We start from the raw sequence: 20,466 nt of genomic DNA on the forward strand, positions 1-20,466 counted from the left end.
GTATGACTTAAGAACATGCCCGTCATGGGTTCAAGCCCCGAATGTTACCCATCCGTAAAACTGGCTATCCTGCCTTGGTAATCAATAAGTCTCTGAAAGCCAAGTCTACAAGTGGTGGTACATGGAGGTGACCGACAAACCAAAGACCAAAGTTGGTCACAAACCAAAGAAGAAGAAGAAGGAGAGGTGTCGGAATCTATTCAAATCAAATAAGAACATATCAGAAGTTATTTCAAAGTATAAATTAAATCAAATACATTAATGTAAGCATAATTAAAAACATACATTCAACAATTTATTTATAATATTTAAATACTTTTATCTGTTTTTCCATACACTCACAAAGGATGAGTGGAAGCTCAAGCTTTGCTAGCAGAGCCAAGCATCCAATTAAGTGCCTTGTGATAAGGGTACCAAATTCACAAGCTCACGAAAACATTCGCACTATACCATAATTCCATTTGCAATCCTAGTGGTAAGCGATTAACTACGAATGTCACAGGCAATTGGAGTAAGTTTATCGTTAGAACCAGCTGACATTCTATTGAAGCCGAAAGGGCTTCTTTTCGTTCTTCCTCTATGGATGTGAAAGTTTAAATAAGTTATCAGAAGTATGTGATCGTTGCAAAAGTTCGCGCTCCCAACAACACAACAACCGTTGCACGTACACAAATAGTATTACGTAGCGCTTCAGGAAGAGGTTTTGGCGAAACAGAACATCGAAACTTTTACAAGACGCCTCGACTCTCAAACTTTCGCTAAACATATTCCAACGAAGTGAATTTACCACAAAGGATCTGATGCATGCGGTGCGTCTTTTTATTCAACGAGAACAGCACTCGAATTATTACAGCCACGAGTACATTGCAGATACGCTAGCGCATTGAAGATGGTTTGCCAGCGGCAGCCAGCTTCGCTCGACAACTGCATTGTAATTAACAATAATAATAATCTAAAGTTTTGCCATATTTAATCCGCATGTTGTGTAAATCACAACCATTCAGTTTCCTTCAGATAGATGTCTCCAGCAGCCCTGAAGGCATGCAGAGTATGTGCAAGTGAATGTATGAGCAATGTTTTCGTCGGCTAGCATGATGAGGATTTATAGAGATTTGTAGAGTCAAAAATACAATAAAAGACAAGGCGCTCTTTCTTACTCCACTCCAGCAGATTTTCAGAACGGCTGGTTGTAGTTCTAAGATACGTTCGTTTTTAATCGTATCACAACTTTGATGACAAAAGTATGCGTTTTTGCTAGAGAATTTGAACAAGAACACACGTTGTCATTCGGTTTGTATTGCACTGATATATTCTTCTTCTTTCATGAATTCTAATCCATTTCTTTTCTACCACTAGAACCCGATGCACAACACTTTATGGGTCAGCAACGTCGTAAATACCTTTTATTGATCAAGTCAACATTTATTTGATGTCGAGCAAAGAAAGCATTTCTCCAAGCAATGCCAACACAAGGAGCCTTGAAATCATAGAAAGCATTCGACAAAAATAGTAATGATGTACTGGAGTGTCACTAGACAAAGTTATGACTGCCATGAGTACATTTACATACCGCTATTGAATAAACTGAATGTTTGCGCCTGATACTCCTTCTTACATTCTCTAGACTAAGCAATGGATTCTTCTAACGATCAAACCGTCCACCCAATAATACGTGCTAAATATTCAAATTCGATTGTTATCGGATGCATGTTCATACTCTATTACGATGAGTTCGGAATAGGAAAATAGTTGAAAACGTAGCTTACGAAAGACTCACATCGTACATATCAATAAACAAACTGATGATGCGAACACGGTTTCCATCTTTGTTCTTGTTCATCCTTTGTGGTGTAGTATAACATTATGACAGGGAAATAGGTTTACATGGCATATTTTACAGGAAGGTAATACCTCGTGTTAAGTTCCACAGTAAAGCTCGATTCGATGTTAAGTATATTTGGCTATTTGTGCAGCAGCAGCTGCACATGCATCTATTTGTTAATCCGATGGAATAAGGTACCATTATGTTTATCATTGATTATAATCATGTAAACAATATTTTATTTCAGAGAGTGCCGCAAATAACAAACTGGGTTTCAATTAATATAGATCCAATGCTACTAACGCACAATATGTGAATACATTATGATGATGGCAAGTTTTAGTTATTTAAATTTGTTAATTTTCCTTCAACACTAAAACATGTTTCAAATTTAATACTGTCATGTTACTATTCCTAGGAAACCCAATAAACAATCAACTTCTCAGTTTTAAAATAAACACTCCATTTCATTTATATATGGTTTTCTTTAAAATAACAACAGATTTGCGATCAAAAATGAATATGCCCCTAATATACTTTTCCTTAGGGTAATCCACTTCCAATATGTACAAACAACATATTGAACGTAGATGGAGCTTAGGACAATTATTTCATGTGTATATTTATTTTTTGTACATCAAATCTAGTTGGAAATGATAATTTTATACATTGCAAATACTATTCGAATATTTAAATATACTATCTTTAAAAAGATGACTGAAACGATTAAATCATACAAAATTTTGTTCACAAACCACATACCCAGTGTGGAATGCAAATATTGCTTTGTGATGAACCTGTACATATAAAGCCTCACTTATCTTGCCCTCTTAGTAGGAGAGCTGAAATGGTAGCCCAAAAGCTGTTGTGCGCTTTACCCGTGTCCTGCTTCACCTTTCGTATAAATCGAATCAAGGGTAAAAGGTTGGCTCTTCAGAGAAAAGGATGAGGTAAAAGGTTTACACTATAAACCACCCTTGCGTGTTCCCTCATGTGTACTCACCTTTATCATGATGATGGTAAACGCGACAAACAAATAACTGCTGCGCTTCAATCTTTGACTTTGCCAAGCCAAAAGTTGGTCAACAGTACAACCTAAGCAGAAAATGTTTTCACATTATCGCACAATCCATTTTGTGCCATCATCTTCTTTTTCATTTAAAATGTTTAGTTTCGAAAAAATGCATATCTGTATTACTATACTCTTGGGTAAGATATCCAAGAAAGCTTCACAATATTCACCATGTCACTTTCATTACATAAATAAATGCTTTAGTTAAGTAACACGGGATAAATGAACAACTTAAGATAGCTGAGTTTACGAATGTGTGTAATAGTAACCGATTTTTAGGCACAAGCTTAATACTTACTGTTGAAAAGAAAACGCTTAGTTGTTTGTTTTATCGTTTGTTTATCGTCGTTATTTTTAAATTGTTCGAACGTAATTTTTAAAATTTTCATTAAAAGTATACAACGTAGTTTAGAATTAAAAAAAATAGAAAAAATACGGCCAAAGCAATAATAACGCTAATTTTAATAATAATTTTAAAAAATATATTTCTTCTGCAGCACACTGTTTCTATTTTTTCATAATTCTGAATTATTCTTACACTCAAAACGAACACGTCACAAGTGGTTTGTTGTTGATCGATATCCTGCATTGGCGACGACAATGGCCAAGAGGCACTGAACATGACAACGGAACGTAAACAATACCTTGGAAACTGCTGCTGTTTATTCAACGCCGCAAAAACAAACAGAAATAATTATTAACTGTGCAGCGTCGCTCGTCGTTCCTTTATGATGCCTTGTGGAGCTCATTCATCGGATATCTGCTTCACTGGTTTTCAGGTGAACAAAAAGCAAAGCTAAGCAATTACGAGCACGTAAGCTAAACGAAGATAGAATAGCAAGTAATTATAAATCAGGTAAGCAGTTCATAAAATAAGCTTTTTCATAAAAAATTGCTTAGAAAATGAATGATCCATTCACTTATAATCTAAAAAAACAGTCCAAAGACAGGTTTGTAAGCAAAGAACGGCATTTCATCTGAAGAACTTACATGAACGGTTGAGATTTTTTTCTGTGATCACGGTAAACCATAAACCACATTGCTTCGCTTGGTATATTTGTTTATTGAAGGGACTTTTTATTGCGTTCTTTCCCTTTTCTTTGAGCCGCCTTTATCCGTTCTATTTGATTTGGCGCTTTGACTAGCCAGAGGATTCTGTGAACTCGGATATGCTTGTGTTCTTTATGTAAACATAAATGAATGCGGCGTTGAAAAAAGCTGCCTTTTCCAAAAATATTTTCATAAATGTCATAGGTGAAGGACCACCTTTGAGATATGTTTCTAAAATATGTTATGAATAACTTTTTGGTTTGTTTTTGGTCCATAGCTTCCTGCCACGAAATATATTTGATAAATTAATGGTGTTCATAGTTTTTCACGTTCGTTAGAAATCAATATTATAAAATTATAAAGATTCTATTTACAAAATTCGCAATGATTCTCTCTTGTTTGAACGTACACAAAGCTGTTTAATAATAATTCGTATGCATAGTTTAGTTCTTTCCAACGATGTATCGATACTACGCTGACGAAGCAAGTTATTGAGAAAACTGCAATCATTTCGAGACACGCATCAGTTTTAATTTATTAACGGATATCGAAATGACTTCCTCACTTTCTTTGATTCCAAATAGCATCACAGGTTAGTGTGCTTGAGAGACAATCAGCGTGAAATATTAATTGAAGCAAATGAAATGCCAATCTAGACACAGGCATAGCTTTAACGATCAATCGTCAGAGAAATGTATTCATTTGCGCTAGTTTGATTTTCGCGTGATTGATCAACGCACTATATTGATGTTCCATCATGAACGTAACGCTTCTATCAATTGGTAGAACAATGGTATAAAATACTAAATGAGTATCTTTACTTGTAATACAGCTTTTATATCATTGAAGATATAACGATACGATTTGATTGAGTTTTGCTTGTTTCATAAAATGGTTTTGTAGGTGTTGCAACGGATTACAATACATACTATTTACCAACCATGTAGACAAAAAAGGCTCATGTCTCACTTCACTGTAAAATGAAATTCATTTAAAAAAAGAACCTTTTAGCATGCTTACATATTTCAATGCTTTGGATGACAATTTAAAACGGCATCAGTTAAAAGACATGAAATGGCTCAAGATAGGATTTGAGAGTTAAATAAATGAATAATGAAATGATGTTTACTCATTTCGCTCCGCGTGGGATGTAAAAGCACAAAAGTACACCCTACACATGGTATCTATGCTAACGCGGTGCTCTTAGACAATGCCTGTTCGGTCGCCTGGTTGATGTAATCATCATTGTTGTATGGTAAATATTAGATTTCCATCCTGTTTCCATTTGCACACCTTTCGGAAAGCGTAGGCCATATTGCAATAGTCGTAGACTATAGATAAATGACTTTGGTTTGGACTGAGGCGCACAATTTCACAGAAAAACATACCGTTTTGAGGGCGTTGTTAAGCAAATTCAATGTTTGGTTCGAACGGATCAAGTTCCTGAAGTTCCGCAAGAAGGCAAAAAAGCCCAGATTAAAATACACAGGACCTGAAGTCACAATGATGACAGCAAAACCTTATAAATAACAGTATATAATCCATATGATGTTTGTTATCAAAAGAATTTTATTTATTATTACACAGCTTTTTATAGAAACTTTGCGTCTACTGCCTACATTCGCTACTATTATACCTTGTTATCTGCAAAAGCTCTAAATATTCCATTTCAATACAATTCCCATGTACCGTTGGGTTATTCGCATTATCTTCGGTATCGATCGAATTCAATGAATTTGTGAAATATTCATCACTTTATTGAGTATTTATCGATTAATCGGTGATTTTCCTACCTACTTTTCCTCCCTAGCCTACTAAAGAACAAGCTCATGGGTTTTCTCACATCTGTATGTTTTTCGATGGGAGTTATCTAAGTTTGATTTGGACGATTCAGAAAATACCACGAGAAGAGAAAGTGAGGTTAACGAATACTGTTAAATTTACAATAAATTGTATAAAATATGTCACCTAATAAAGCCAACATTTGCCCAACAATGTTCGTTAGACAAAGGATAAAATGTAAACTATACATTGATAATTATTATCTTATGAAAAGATAATGTCATCTACAACTTTCAACATGGTAATTATCATACTCAATACCTTCATTTAATTACAATCAATCGCTTGAGAATGCATCACTATCATCTCTCCTGCGAAAGGCAATTTATGACTCCTCTGCATCTACATTTAAATCCCTTTTGCCTGTCACATTCTAATGAAAGCCAAAAGGTAGATTCAATTAGACACTGCACAAGAGGATGGAAGTCATTCAAATTCTTCTCGATTGGAAGAATGACATAGAGCGACTTAAATTGATTCTAGACCACTCAATAACATGATATCCCTTTTTTATACTAAGGTCTCTGTGACTTTGTATTCGTTACTAGGGACTTTGTGCTGTCATTTTAATCTAGAATATAATGTCCTTGATTTATACCACACTAGGGTAAACATAAATGATTTGTTTGAGATTTACGATGAAAATGCTCGTAGGGATGCAAAAATGAAAACGATATACTACTACGGAGGATGAGCTGATTCCCTATTGAGCGGCTATTTGAAGACCAAAGACAGCATAAACTAAACCACCCGAGTATATTTGGTTGTAACAACCAGTTATACTGTAAAATTATGTACAAATAAGTTATTTTCAAATTTGCTGAAAATTCCAAGTTTCCACAAAATGTACTATAGTAAAGGAATAATACATACGTTGCATATATCTTTTGACATGTTAATTTGAATATATGTTTGATTTCTACAAATGATATCAAATGTACTACTGGTAACAATATCTTCTAGGCCAGTGGTGGTCCGTATCGTGTAGCTCAAACAAACGAAGACACTCGTTTACGCAGCACCGAAGACACCCCCATCGAGTTAAATAATGAGTAAAAATGCAAACAAATAATGTGGAGTTTCATCAAGTGAATCATCACTGATCACTAGCATAGTGTTTTGAATGCCATAGAATAATCGATACAAACTAATCAATTCTATTGGCTAAGGTACACTATGTAAATTTATTACATAGGAACGGTAATTTATACGGTAGGAATGTTATTGAAAAAAGTACATCATGGGTTCAAAGTTAAAATGATTATATTATTATTACTAAGTGTATAAAACTTTTTACTCCTACACCATAATGAATTCTGTAAATTATGAAAACAATCTAGTATAGTAAGTACAACTTACTTACTTACTTATTCGGTATTATACAATCCCTTTACGTATTAATGGCAGATGTAACTCTAATATAAAAGATAAAAGACTGAACAACCCATGATTTTTAAATCATTTGGTGGATCCAGCTTTGTTTGTGTAAAACTTTGAAATGTTAAAAAAAATCTTTCAATTCGATAAATCTTTTTTTTAATTCGTTTGTATTTATAGTTTATTTCTTAATAAATTCGCCATTTATTGAAAATAAAAATAAATCATTGGTGTGCCCCGATTTCAACAATCTGGAGTTGCTCTTTAAAGCTCTAAATTTTGTGTAATAAATGTATCTCCGTTGATTGTTCTTTTTGGATCTATATTTAATCTGCCTTTAGACTACATTTACGTTTTAATAGACATTACCTCGAGCCAATGTGAATTTCTCTATTGTCTGTTACTGACTTACAATGCCTCTGGGATATTAGAATCCTATTACTGAATGCGACAAGATGACAGAACAAAAACAAAACATCGCTCTTGAAATGGGTCAAACGATATTATACAAATTTCTTATTCAAAGTACACTGCATTTTTGTACTTAATGTCTCGTTTCTAAAAAAACGGATAGATATCAAATAATTTGCGAAATACACTCAGATGATTTGGTTCAAGAGCATCAACCAAGGGCGGCAACAATTTAATTTATACGTTTACTAGTAGAAACCCTTACGATGTCTGATTTCGTGACATCCAGCAACAACTCCTCCTCTATCCATCCTCTTTAACTTTTCTTAGATGGCTTCCGCTTCATTTCAGATACTCATGATACTCATACTCATGACTAGCTGATAAAAACAATTCTTTAACAAAACAGACTAATAGTTCACACACTACTCTCTGTAACGTAATATTGCTTGTACCATTCTTGATTGATTCTCTTTAATCTAGTGATTAATTTAAGTTACTGACTTAATGTAAACGTAAATTAACATTATAAATTTTTTTTAAGCAATAGTGGGTTTAACTAGTGGGTTTGACGTTTGACAATAGTGGGAAGTGACGCATTGAATGCACATGGTATTGTCGAAATCGATTTCTAGTAAACAAACTAGTTACACAGCGTATAGAAAGTAAATCAACGCAAAGCTGGTCGAGCAATTATTAAATTATATGTTTAATTAGTTATTTCAAGAAGAGCAGTGAATGTAAAGAACTGACCGGTTCCTCATATATTGTTTGTATTGATAGGGAAAGGTAGGCAAAGACGGACACATTAAGGAAAATATTAAACATCTAGGGATATATAAATATAGCAACCATGCAAATGTGCATAGCTACACTCATGTTTTATCAGAAAATGTGTTGGAATTTTTTATGTTTCTATCGACTTTTATGTTTTTTTTCATGAATTAATAACATGTTATATTCGTGTTGTATTGAAATTTTTGGGTAAGACCTCATATGGGAAATATGGACACCATGAATAAGGATAAGATTTAAGATTTACCAGTAAAAAAACGTTGAAAACTAAAGAGGTTTACAGTATTTTATCACATCCTATTGCTTTCCACGTCCTGGATCGTACATAAAACAATCTTGGCCATTTGGAACGGCGGTTCATGCAGCTGTATAATTAGGAATCTTCTTCTTCTTCTTTGGCTCAACAACCGATGTCGGTCAAGGCCTGCCTGTACCCACTTGTGGGCTTGGCTTTCAATGACTAATTGATTCCCCCCCATAGCAGGATAGTCAGTCCTACGTATGGCGGCGCGGTCTTTTTGGGGATTGAACCCATGACGGGCATGTTTTTTTAGTCGCACGAGTTGACGACTGTACTACGAGACCGGCTTAGGAACTGACCGGATAATTAGGAATACTAAGCATCATTTCTAACATTTTGTACAATCCATAATCTAGGACTTTTTTAAAATATATGTGGATCTAAAATCCACTAACAGTGGACGTGATTTCAGATTATTGAATAACAGTTTAGAAGTTCCCTTAGTAGTCAAATTAGATCCACTAGGGTGCGCACAATCGAAATTTTGTTTTGCTCATAAATTTGACCAATTTTGAAGATATCATAGATCAACAAATGTTTTCAAATGTATTGTCATACCTTTAGTTTTGATGCTACATTGTTGCATCATTTAATAATTACTTTTATCATGCATTTATGAAGAGTGGTAATCTTTCCCGCAGTATCCTTTTAAATAACTTCCTCTACCTGATTCTGAAATGTATCTAACGGTAAGAGCAATAAAACTATAACATAAAAATTGATCTTTTCATTTATCTATTATTTAAGCCACTAGTTATCTACTCATTTAAAAAAAACGTTTCTAATACGTTTTTCTGATCAACTTGTATACTTTAAATATAATAGAAGTTCCTTCAAAGATAATTATTTGTTTTTTTATTTATTCACATTTTGCAATCTCTGCTAATATTTTATTAAAATCTAAGAGCATTATGTAGATGTCTAGCCCGCAGCATCTTCGATTCCTCTGAATGTAGCCATTTTCTTCATAGGATGGAAAATAACTTTTAAATATGAAAAAATATGTATTTGTATTACATTAACTATATATTCTATACACAAAAAGAAACAGCTTGAATGCGTATGCTTACCAATAATCAATCAATGGTTTGGCTTGTGAAAAAATACAACATTCAGAAAAAAAGAAGCTTTCAATCTCAATACCCTACTCCATAGAAGTGGAACGATGGAACCAATAATTACCTTAATGGAGATAGTATTACATTATTGCCTACCAAAAACAACTAACTAATGACTGTTTCATTCACGGGAATCATCCTACGACTTCATCATCCATCATTTACTTTCCTTTAATTAATGTATGATAATCGAACGTGTACTTAGATATTTTGCTGGGAGTATACATTACATTTTTCCATTACCTTCTACAAAACTTCTGAGTCTTATGGGAAGTTAAATCATCCTTTCTACACGTATTCCAAAATGTGACATCTCATGACGAGACTAATACTGATATAATCATTCGCACATAATTTAAAATATCTCTTGTACGAACATACACTGGACTTGATATCTCGATATTCTTTAGCGGTCTTCTCTTTCAATTTTCCAATGTACCACAACCAAAAACATACAAAACATTAGCTAGTCGCACCGGTTCTGAGCTCTACGGCACGGCACGGGAAGTCTTCCTATTTTCATGCTAATCTGCTCAAGCAGATCTTTTCATTAGCCTAATGAGTTGATGCTTGTCGGCTTTCTTACTGTATCCTTACACAGCGTACCGTAACCATAAAATTCTAAACGATTTTTTTAAGTACGTTGAATTTCCGGATGAAAGTAACCGTCAACATAACCAGCTAAGTGTAAATAAGATGCTATCAACATAAAGGCTCAGAAACTGCTCTCACACGGTATTTTAGCTCAAGATGTTTCTTTGACTATGGCAAACCAACACTTCATACTTCTTCATACCGAATATTGTTTCTTTGATTTTACAGAGTTAATTAATTATATTTTGCCAGCATATATACAACAACAAAACAGGACATTAATAAATCGTAAAAACTGCTTCATTTTCTTCTCTTTTGATATATAATTTTTAACATAAAACAAACTAGATGTGGACTCCGATTTTTTCTTACTAGATCTTTTCAACCAAATACAGCGCAATTCACAAAGGATTTTGTGCAACAACCAACTATTCATTTGGTTTTGCGGAACATCACTGTGTGACATTACCACCTGGTGTGTGACAAAAGTCGAACCCCATTTTTGGAACCCTAAGCCGCTGTTCCCGCATTTTGACGCACTTTCGATGTTTTCAATCATTAACAATTGAAGAAATCCCCTAGCCACATGGTGAATATTGAAAGGTTCGTTTGAACAATTCACCTTTATCATGACTATGTTGACCGTATACCGTTAGATTCGTGCGTTAGATTCGTGCAGTAAACTACACCGCTTTTTTCCTTCATGAGCAGATCGAACTGGGACACACAAAATTATGAAATGTCTCTTTGTGAAACATTCGCTGGTTGATTAGCTGGATCAATTCGTTATAGTTCCCTTTTTTGTTTCCCTTTCGTTACTCACACTCTAGAGACCCTGCCGTCACATCACCCCACTTTTTTTCTTTGAAAGGACCCTTTTCCCCGCATGTGCGCGTGTGGCTAGCAGTTGTGTCGTAATCCCTATGCTGCGTTGGGATGGATTAAAATGTACTATGACCATAATGCTCGGATATGCAATAGTTTGTAGGATGGTAGATTTATGTTATTTTAGTTTTAATTGGATTAAGAATATCTATTTGCACTTAAAGCACGCTGTAGTTAACACATATGGTGAGTTAAATAAAATTTCAAAAACTGATTTATTCAACATAATGAAACACCATTCATTGATTTGTCGCTTCTAATTCTTCTCATTACTTGATTGTATCACAACTGTTTATTTTTAACATACAAACAACGACTCGGAAAACATCAAAATCATCGAATATTCTATGTGAGATATGCAAGAAAAATAACCCAGGTTCATCCAAGCTAGAACCAAAGCAGATCAATATCTCATCCTTCTTTGCGCTTTTCCAAGAAAGCATTAGCTTCAAAAATTAATTAGACAACCAGAAAGAAAGCATTGGGTTTGGGTTTAATCAAAAATATGTGGAATCAAAAGGGGAAACTTACACAAATACTTATTCTTGCGGTATGGATTATTTTTCTTCTCATTCAAAAAGAAGTCTTATCTTTTATTCTCTAGGAAATAACAAAAAGCATATATTATATACATATACATTTTGCCGAAATCACAAACAAACCTACAAACAACAAACCTACAAACAAACTCTTACAAACCTACTTCCATGTGACCATTATTTTTGTAAGATTATACCCACTGTAAATAATGCCACTTGAACTAATGATGACACTATTATTCCTCAAATTGTCAACCGAAAATGTAAATCTTTAACTTTATAAATACAATTTTATATAAAACTTTACAATACAAAAACTAATCAATCAGCGTAAATGAAGCAATCAGTCCTATACTATGAAATTGACAAAAGGTAATCTTCAAGCTTTAACCTTTCACATGCTAGTTGTGTCCAATTAAGTATTCTTTTTAATACGACCTACGTGTTAAGGCAAGTCTAACATTTCACAGCGAAATTAATGCATGTATAAAAGATTCACCTTTTGTTAGCAGAATATATAAAAAACTTTGAACAAATATATTCAAACGCATCAAACAATAGCTACGAAAATGCTCCAATATCAACACGATGCTCTCCGAATTATGTGCCATACATGAATAAAGCATCTGTAAAAATGTCCTGCCATACATTTTCATTCCATTCAACCAAATGATATAATTTGTTACAAGTACTTACCTAGCACAGTCGAAGATATCGCGTTCAAAGATAACAGGAACCAAGCCACGAAATGATGCACGCCATCTTTAGTGACAAAAGTCATTTTGATTACCCTCACTCCTTCCTATCTTTCCCGCTTCGTTGTTTATATCAATGTCGTATGAAATGCTTAAACATATATGCTGTTTCAGATAAACATATATGCTGTTTCAGTTACACCTTCACTCCACTACACTGTGTTCACTGATATTAATTATCGATCCATGTTGCTATGGAAGAGTATTATCATGACCTCGAAATCATCTCCATGTTATCTTTGGTTATTACACTGCAAAATATAGACTATTTACTTATTATATGAAATCAAACTGCCTTATAACATTTAAAAAAATTCACGATTAAACACCATCAAAGAACTATGCGATTATAGTGATTCATTTCCGATGATATTTTAACATTTTGACACCACGTGGAACATTGCAATAAGTGTTACAAGGCTCTTTTATACGATGAAGGAAAACTTCACTTATGTTTTGGTAGTGCTACGTCGTCACTATCTCTATCCCAAGTATTCAGTGTTCACTGCGAATTTGATTGAGTGGCACAATATATCTTTTGATTAGTATGCAATCTCATTGATGTCTGGTTCACAACGTATTGTCACATAGCCATCTGATGTATTTCCACTACACATTCTTGTCATTGAGACGATTGATGTAATCTTATGGAACATAGTTGTATTCATACTGTGAGCTTGATTAAATTGAAGTAATGCAGGAATGGAACATCGCTGCTCAATGGAAAGCTGACTTGTGGAATATAATATAGCTCTTTATGGAATCTTATCTTTAACATCAACATCACCGATACAAATAGATTCGATTTGAAATTTAGTAAACATTTTACGAGCTTACACACCGAAAATATTCCTGTATCTCTGTTTATTTGCATTAGGCCTGAACGGTAATTTAAAGTACATTGTGGCAACCAAGTTTCCAGTATTTTTTTTCAAAACAAGAAATAAATTTCACACGATTTTGAACACGAAAGTATTGGTTATAAAGCATGACGCGAGCAAGAAAAACCTCGGCATTTTTAACGCTTCACAAAAGACGTTTCCATTGTTGGAATTCTTCAATGAATTTTATTTTTCATCTCTTTTCACATTCGTATCACAGTGCCGCTAATGCTGATTTATTAAACCGCTGTATTTCTGTGTTGCTTTCTAAACTCGAAGAAAAATAATCTGTCTATGCGGCTTCCAGGGCACTTTGAGGTGCGTTGGGTACAAACGTAAAGAGAGAAACAATTTGCAGTAGGAGGTAAACTTGAGGTGAAGAATGAAAAAAAAAACATCTAAGCAATATTGTTGCCCCCCGTGATCCTTGGCGAGATATATCCTGAAACCCAACTCAGTACCTTCCAGCCAATCCGACCTCATGCTGCTTTATGAATCCACAGATTCCACTGCAACACGCACCTTCATATGCTTGGTAAACAGCCGAGACCGAGCAGAGGATTTTTCAATAGCACTCTCCACATTTTCCGTCGACACTTGAGCACAAACAGAACAACACTCCTGAACTCTCCGGTGGCAGTCCGTAGTCAATTCTTACCGTGTTGATATGAATAATAACTGGGAGACGGCGGATGGTGGTTATTGGGCTATGCGCTAACAGACTGATGCTGTCGTTTATCAGCATTAGTGTGACTGCATTGTAACAACTAAACCACAGCAAATGCATACAGCAGAATAAAAAAAAACCAAAGCATAACAAATCCTAGTGAATTCTTCTCTAACATTCCAACATAAATGGGGAAAAAGGTTTTAATCCGCATAAGTTGTGTTAAAAAGTTTTAATCGGACAAGAAACCTATATCAATCCTTTCTCTTCCAGAAGGCATTTGTTAATATATCATTTTATAAGGTCTTTAAGTTGGACGCATAAAAAGTTACATAAATTTGCAATTAACATATTGTTGTATGCTCCTATGCGTATACTGTATTTGTTACGTACAACTTAAGACGCTTGAAAGCAGATGTAATCATTTACAAATAACGTACAAATTAATAATTTCAAGAAAACGTGCATTGGGATTTTTAGATTTGTTCCATTTGATCCCTAGTTTGGACTACAAATTGCTGTTAAACCGTACATGATTTGTTATGGCGAATGTGTTCATTCAAACCCCACTTTCTTCCGCAAGCAACCATTCTACGCGTAGAACGTGTGTCATCGGCACGCAATTTTAGAGGCCGCTTTTGCATTAGTCATCAATGGTGCGTCTCCCTTGTAGCAAATGCCTTAATTGCTCACGCCGGTATCTTTCTTTCTATTTATAGCTGATCTTTCTTCTACACACAAACGGTCACCAGACATTTTCCTTATAACAGCTGAGACAGTTCACACTTAGCATGGCTGTACTGGTTTTATGTATCCTTGTTGAAGAAACGTTCCTAATAGTGCCAACAATTCGAGTGATCTAAATAAATTTGTGTTAATACTTTTCAGTACAGCAGCATGTCTTTTTCACTTATACAATATACAATCTAAGGACACTTCTTTGCACTTCAAAAAGCGTACCCGATGCACAAAGATATCATTATACAGCAGGTAACCAAAGAAACAGGAAACAGAGATGAACGATTTCCCAGCGCTTACACATACATTCGTTTTATGTCCAAAGAATCAAGCTCAACAAAAATGCCACGTTAGATTCTATGACTGATTTATGGGATTCTAGCAAGATTCTTTTCGGTTTTCAAATTTCCTTTGCCCTTCCTTACTTGCGCAAAAAAACCTCATCGTAACATTAACAACAGTTCGACACAGGGTGGATGGAATGATAAAAGAAACGAAAGAGAAACTGAAATGTGAAAACAAAACATACAGTACAGCTGGGGTCAGTTCAATCCCAAAATTGAAGTCCTAGTCCATTTCCAATGCGATCCCTTTCAATCATAGAAGCTGGCAATAGAGCTGCGAACAGCTCTTCTGCAACGTATTCAATCGCTCTCAACCTATTTTTTAGGCAGTACCGATTTCCCGGGAAAAGCAAGCACACTCTCCGCCTTCTGTATGTTGCACGCATTGAAAAAATAAAAGGAAAACAAACTACAAAACTATTGCATGCTGGTTGGCATTCGAGTTAAGAAAACACACAAACGATTCGGAACGATTAGCCAGTGTAAGTTGTTGAAAAAGTATACCAAAACGGGAACCAACGCATGCGACCTTTCCCACAATAATTCCTGGTCCTACCGTCATTGTACGAAGAGGGTGAATATGTTTTTACTGCTGATCTGGCAATAAGATTAATCGCCAATGCAAAGCGGAAGCATGGCAAAATTGTGGTAGGGAGACAAAGAATCACTATGTGGCTCATTTCTCTATCGACTGAGAAGGACCCAGCATATTTAATAGCTAGTAGATAATACAAAGAATTAAACGAGTTGAGGAATATTCCGTCCACGGTTGTAATCCGTTAGTAGTACTAACCCACAAACACTCTTAGCCCACAAACACTTTTTTTATTTTATTTATTTATCCTCTTATTTATTTTCCTTAACACAACAGGAAACGGAGAGAAGTAGAATAATAATGGCTTCATAGTCTTGAGGAAAACCCACATCAAATGAATTTTATCAAGTGCATTGTACAAACACAATACAAGTGTACAACAACATAGTTTATCAAAAACTCTCATTAACTAATCGAATTCTTCTTCTTCTTTGGCTCAACAGCCGATGTCGGTCAAGGCCTGCCTGTACCCACTTGTGGGCTTGGCTTTCAGTGACTAATTGATTCCCCCCCATAGCAGGATAGTCAGTCCTACGTATGGCAGCGCGGTCTATTTGGGGATTGAACCCATAACGGGCATGTTGTTAAGTCGTACGAGTTGACGACTGTACTACGAGACCGGCACAACTAACTAACTCACTAACTAACTAACTAATCGAATTACTCTGTTATAAATCGAGCAATCCATTATTAGCAAAGCCACCTTATGTTTCGTACATTTACATTGTACTTCCTCAGCTAATTATTCCTATACTTATAATCAAACAAAAGCCTCCCATCTTATCAACACTTTTCCTACAACCACTCGCAAGAAGAATGCTAATGCGACGCCTTAGGGCTATCATTTAGACTAATGTTTAGCTAGAATCAGTAGCTAAGCATAGCCGTTTTCGTTTTCTTGCACGTTTTGCTCCAAATTTCTCTGGAAACTACCCTTCTTCCACAAATATCGCCCTAAACAATATTCATCATTTCTTCTAGCTGTTGTCTGTTGTTTAACTTTCGCGAACCGAGGCCAGAAATTGTTGCGGTTACCGCAAATCTCATCATCCACGACCATGTGCTGTTCCGTTTGGGCCAATAATTGCATTGCCCCTTGGCTGTTTTTGCCATCAGCTTGGTAAGACACAGCTTGTGCGTCAATATTTGTCTATGTTGTTGCTAATCGCTCTCTTTTTGTGATCCAGTCAGAATTTTTTTCACGAAAAAACACATCTTTTAAGCACGATGAGTTGCTGTTTCATCAACAAGCAACCGTTTCAAAATTAAAAGTTTCAATTTACAGTTCTGACCTAATGCAATATTAATACTACCTAATGACCGTAAAAGTGTTCAATGTGCTTGAGGAAAGTTATACAAAAGTCGTTTCTGCTCCTGGTATACCTGATACATCTTCTACCGAATAATCTCTTTCTTCACTTTGGATTGATTACAGTTTTTATTAGTTACAATCAAGCAATATTCTATTTTTGCAATAATATTTTTGGAAAAAATGCATTCCCAGCATTTTCATTGTTATTTATACGACATTGCAAGTTATGGACTTTGTGATTATATTTATAACAAAAACTACAGCTACCTCGTCAAACACAAAAAAAAAGTCATATGTTTAGCATCTACGGCAAGTGCCGAAAGAAAACAGCCCATTGAATATTTTAATAATAAAACACCCATCAAGTTCATGCAATTTTTACGGAAGTTGTAACAACAAACCGGGCAATAAGCCATCGAGATATACATCAAAGAGCCGGCACAAAATTAAGAAGAGTTCAGATCGTCTTTCATGCTCTTCCGCTTTTTTATACCCAACCTATTGCTGGTATAGCATGATTCAGGGGTATCATGAACGTTATTTTGCTTTCTTTCCTAACACTATCGCCCTTCTTTGCTTTGACCTGGTCCTTTGTTGCTCCATCTGTCAATCAAGAGTTGTTACAATCACAATATTTTATTAATGCCGCCATTAATTCCACTACAGGATCGAATTGCACAGCCCTGTTTTGTAAACAAAAACAACTTCTGAGAATATGTTGACAATATTTTGGTTACAATTATCCCATGGTCATGGCTTTACTAACATTCATTCTAGATATTATTGCCAAATATCGGAATGGTAACTAGTTCAAAACGCACTATTGAGCTAAATTTTATATGAGTGTAAAACAACAATTGAGATTAAATGATAGTAATGCTTATAAAAATGAAAGCTTTCCTGAAGTTCCAGAACACGTAATAGAGCTCAGGATGAAAAATGTATAAAAGACTTTCATTTCACCATCCAATATTTGAAGAAAAACGAGAGAACGTTTTCGCTGGAAACGGAAATAGATCTCAAAGTAATCACCATATAATCCTGAAAAATTTGTTCTTAATCCTTTCGTACGGAAAGCTATAACTCCTATCGTTCCTTTTTCACTTTCCAATTCTTAAATCAAACGTTGATAGTACTACCGTGGCATGGAAACCGGGTAAAGCATGGGACAACTATGTACTGCAGATCAACAGTACATTGCTTCTTTTTTTTTGCTTTAAACATTATTCCGAACTGTATTGAGCTCATCCTTGTATATATGATATAGAGACCAAAAGATGTTCTTTTAACTCCGCGTAAATACTTTTCCACATGCTTACCATGGTTTGCTAAAATTTTCTACAAGAGGTTATGTATGAAGCAAATCTCTGGAAGCTGTTCCCGCCAATAAAGACGAACGATAATCCTTTGCTGTATGTTCACATGGGTTGTTGCCTAGGTTACTATTAAGCTATTTTCTCATCGGAGAAGTATTTTATTTCACATCACAATGCGCACAATTTTCATACACTTTATAATTTCAAACATTTAATAGTAAAAACAACATTTTTGGTCGTAGCTTAAATAACATTCACTGTGACATATACCCAGCAAATCACAATTTCAGATTAATCATATTTATAGAATTCACAATCGATTTTCATTTCAACACAAATACGCACAATTTATTCAAACAGTCGTCTGTTACGGTAGTGGATTATAAAACTATAGTAAAACTGACGATACTGCATCATCCGTTCCATCATTCAATCAATCGATCGAATCATCACGGAACAATAATCAAAACATCTCTCTTAATATCATCATGCAAGGAGCAGATTTTCTAGTATGACTCAAAATTACATCACTGATTTACACATTCACAGTTATTCTCTTAATCCGTATAACACAACCATCCGCATAAACCAACACGCATTGAAACACTCTGCTATATCCATTCGTACTTATTGATTGGGAACTGAAGCTATGCGGAAATTACTGCCATTGCTTATGATATTTTTATTTTATTAATACCACATAGTCTCATAACATTTTTATAGCTGATTTGTTAATTTATATAGTTTTGTGGCGAACAAATAAAATGAAACATTAACAATAACATTAACAATTCAATTGTTGCTGGATGCTGGAACATTTTTTGCTGTAGTATAAACATATCAACACTCACAAAACCTTAGCTGTTGCCGTAACCACTCAATAATCGAGCAAAGATTCAGCACCGCATTTTCACAGAATCCGAAATGCAAAACCGTCAGCTTTGAAAGACAAACTACGACTACCAATAATTGCGTGTGATGCTGTTCGCCTTTTCCTGGCGCTTTGAAACCCGAACGAATCCGACCCGAACGCATCATCAATCGCGACGCATCCAGGGTTTCCATCCACTTTTGTATTAATTGCACGTTTCTATTTTGTTTCTCATTCGCCGACTATATACTACCTATATAATTTGCAGTATTTTTCTGGAATAATATATACAAGAATAGATATAATTTTAATACATACCAAATCTTAGTTTACCGCAAGCATGTGAATTTCTCTGATTGATTTAATTTCTAATTTTTAATTGAATTAAATTTCACATTGAATTTACCAAAGTTTCCAAAACTTGCTTAATCACCAACAATGCAAAATAAAATGGATGTTTTGCTTAAGTCTCAGAACTCCAACCCTACTGCAACTAATAAAAGATACATGTATAAATCATATGTACATCGCACTTTATAGCCCTTGTTCTAATTTCTTGTCATGTGAACCATATATCTTGTGATCAATTTCATTTGACTAGGCAATGTACTTTGTACTAAAATTTAGTTAGCCATAGGCAACAATTAGGCATATTTATGCCTAATTTGTTGTTTTCATTTTAAATTTTTTTTTTCAACCCTGTTTTAACAATCTTAATGAAAACATCCACACAGTCAAATATCACATATAATTAACATTTCTGTTTATATTTCATGGTGGGTTTTGGTGCGGGCATTCGTTTTTTAAATATAATTATAACCTATGTAATAACAACATCAAAAACGTAAAACCAAATTCAACTATCAAACCCTGTTTTCCCGAACAGCTGTTCTCTTTCGTGATCGGCTTTCGGGTATGCACCGGCGCGGATGAACCGGCAAATAAAGGCTCTACGTGATTTACGCTTGACGCGAGTTTCCATTGCTACGACGCAGCAGATATCCGGGAGCAATACGCACTGAACGACAGGACACCAGGAAAATAAGCATCTCGGAAAAACATGTTCGAGGTCATTCTATTCCATGGAGCCCCGGATGAGTGATCGCAAGGAAACGTAAACAAAGCGTGTAAAAGCCGGTATTTTTCAGAATATGTCTTATCGTACACCAAAATTTAATCTG

At 34.9% G+C, this 20,466-nt stretch overlaps 1 protein-coding gene across 1 annotated transcript in view; it reads right to left on the minus strand.

The window, feature by feature from the left end:
* Window positions 1-19,368, minus strand: part of LOC120903067 (roundabout homolog 2) — a 34,030-nt gene extending 14,662 nt beyond the window's left edge. The window contains exons 1-2 of the mRNA XM_040312276.1: window positions 19,266-19,368; window positions 12,503-12,812 (exon numbers count right to left, since the gene is read on the minus strand). Of these exons, the coding sequence (XP_040168210.1) occupies window positions 12,503-12,587 (85 nt within the window). The 5' untranslated portion in view covers window positions 12,588-12,812; window positions 19,266-19,368. The remainder of the gene's footprint in view (window positions 1-12,502; window positions 12,813-19,265) is intronic.
* Window positions 19,369-20,466: the final 1,098 nt, after the last annotated feature.

This window comes from Anopheles arabiensis, chromosome 3, assembly GCF_016920715.1.
Source record: "Anopheles arabiensis isolate DONGOLA chromosome 3, AaraD3, whole genome shotgun sequence".
Classification (NCBI taxonomy): Eukaryota; Metazoa; Arthropoda; class Insecta; order Diptera; family Culicidae; genus Anopheles; species Anopheles arabiensis.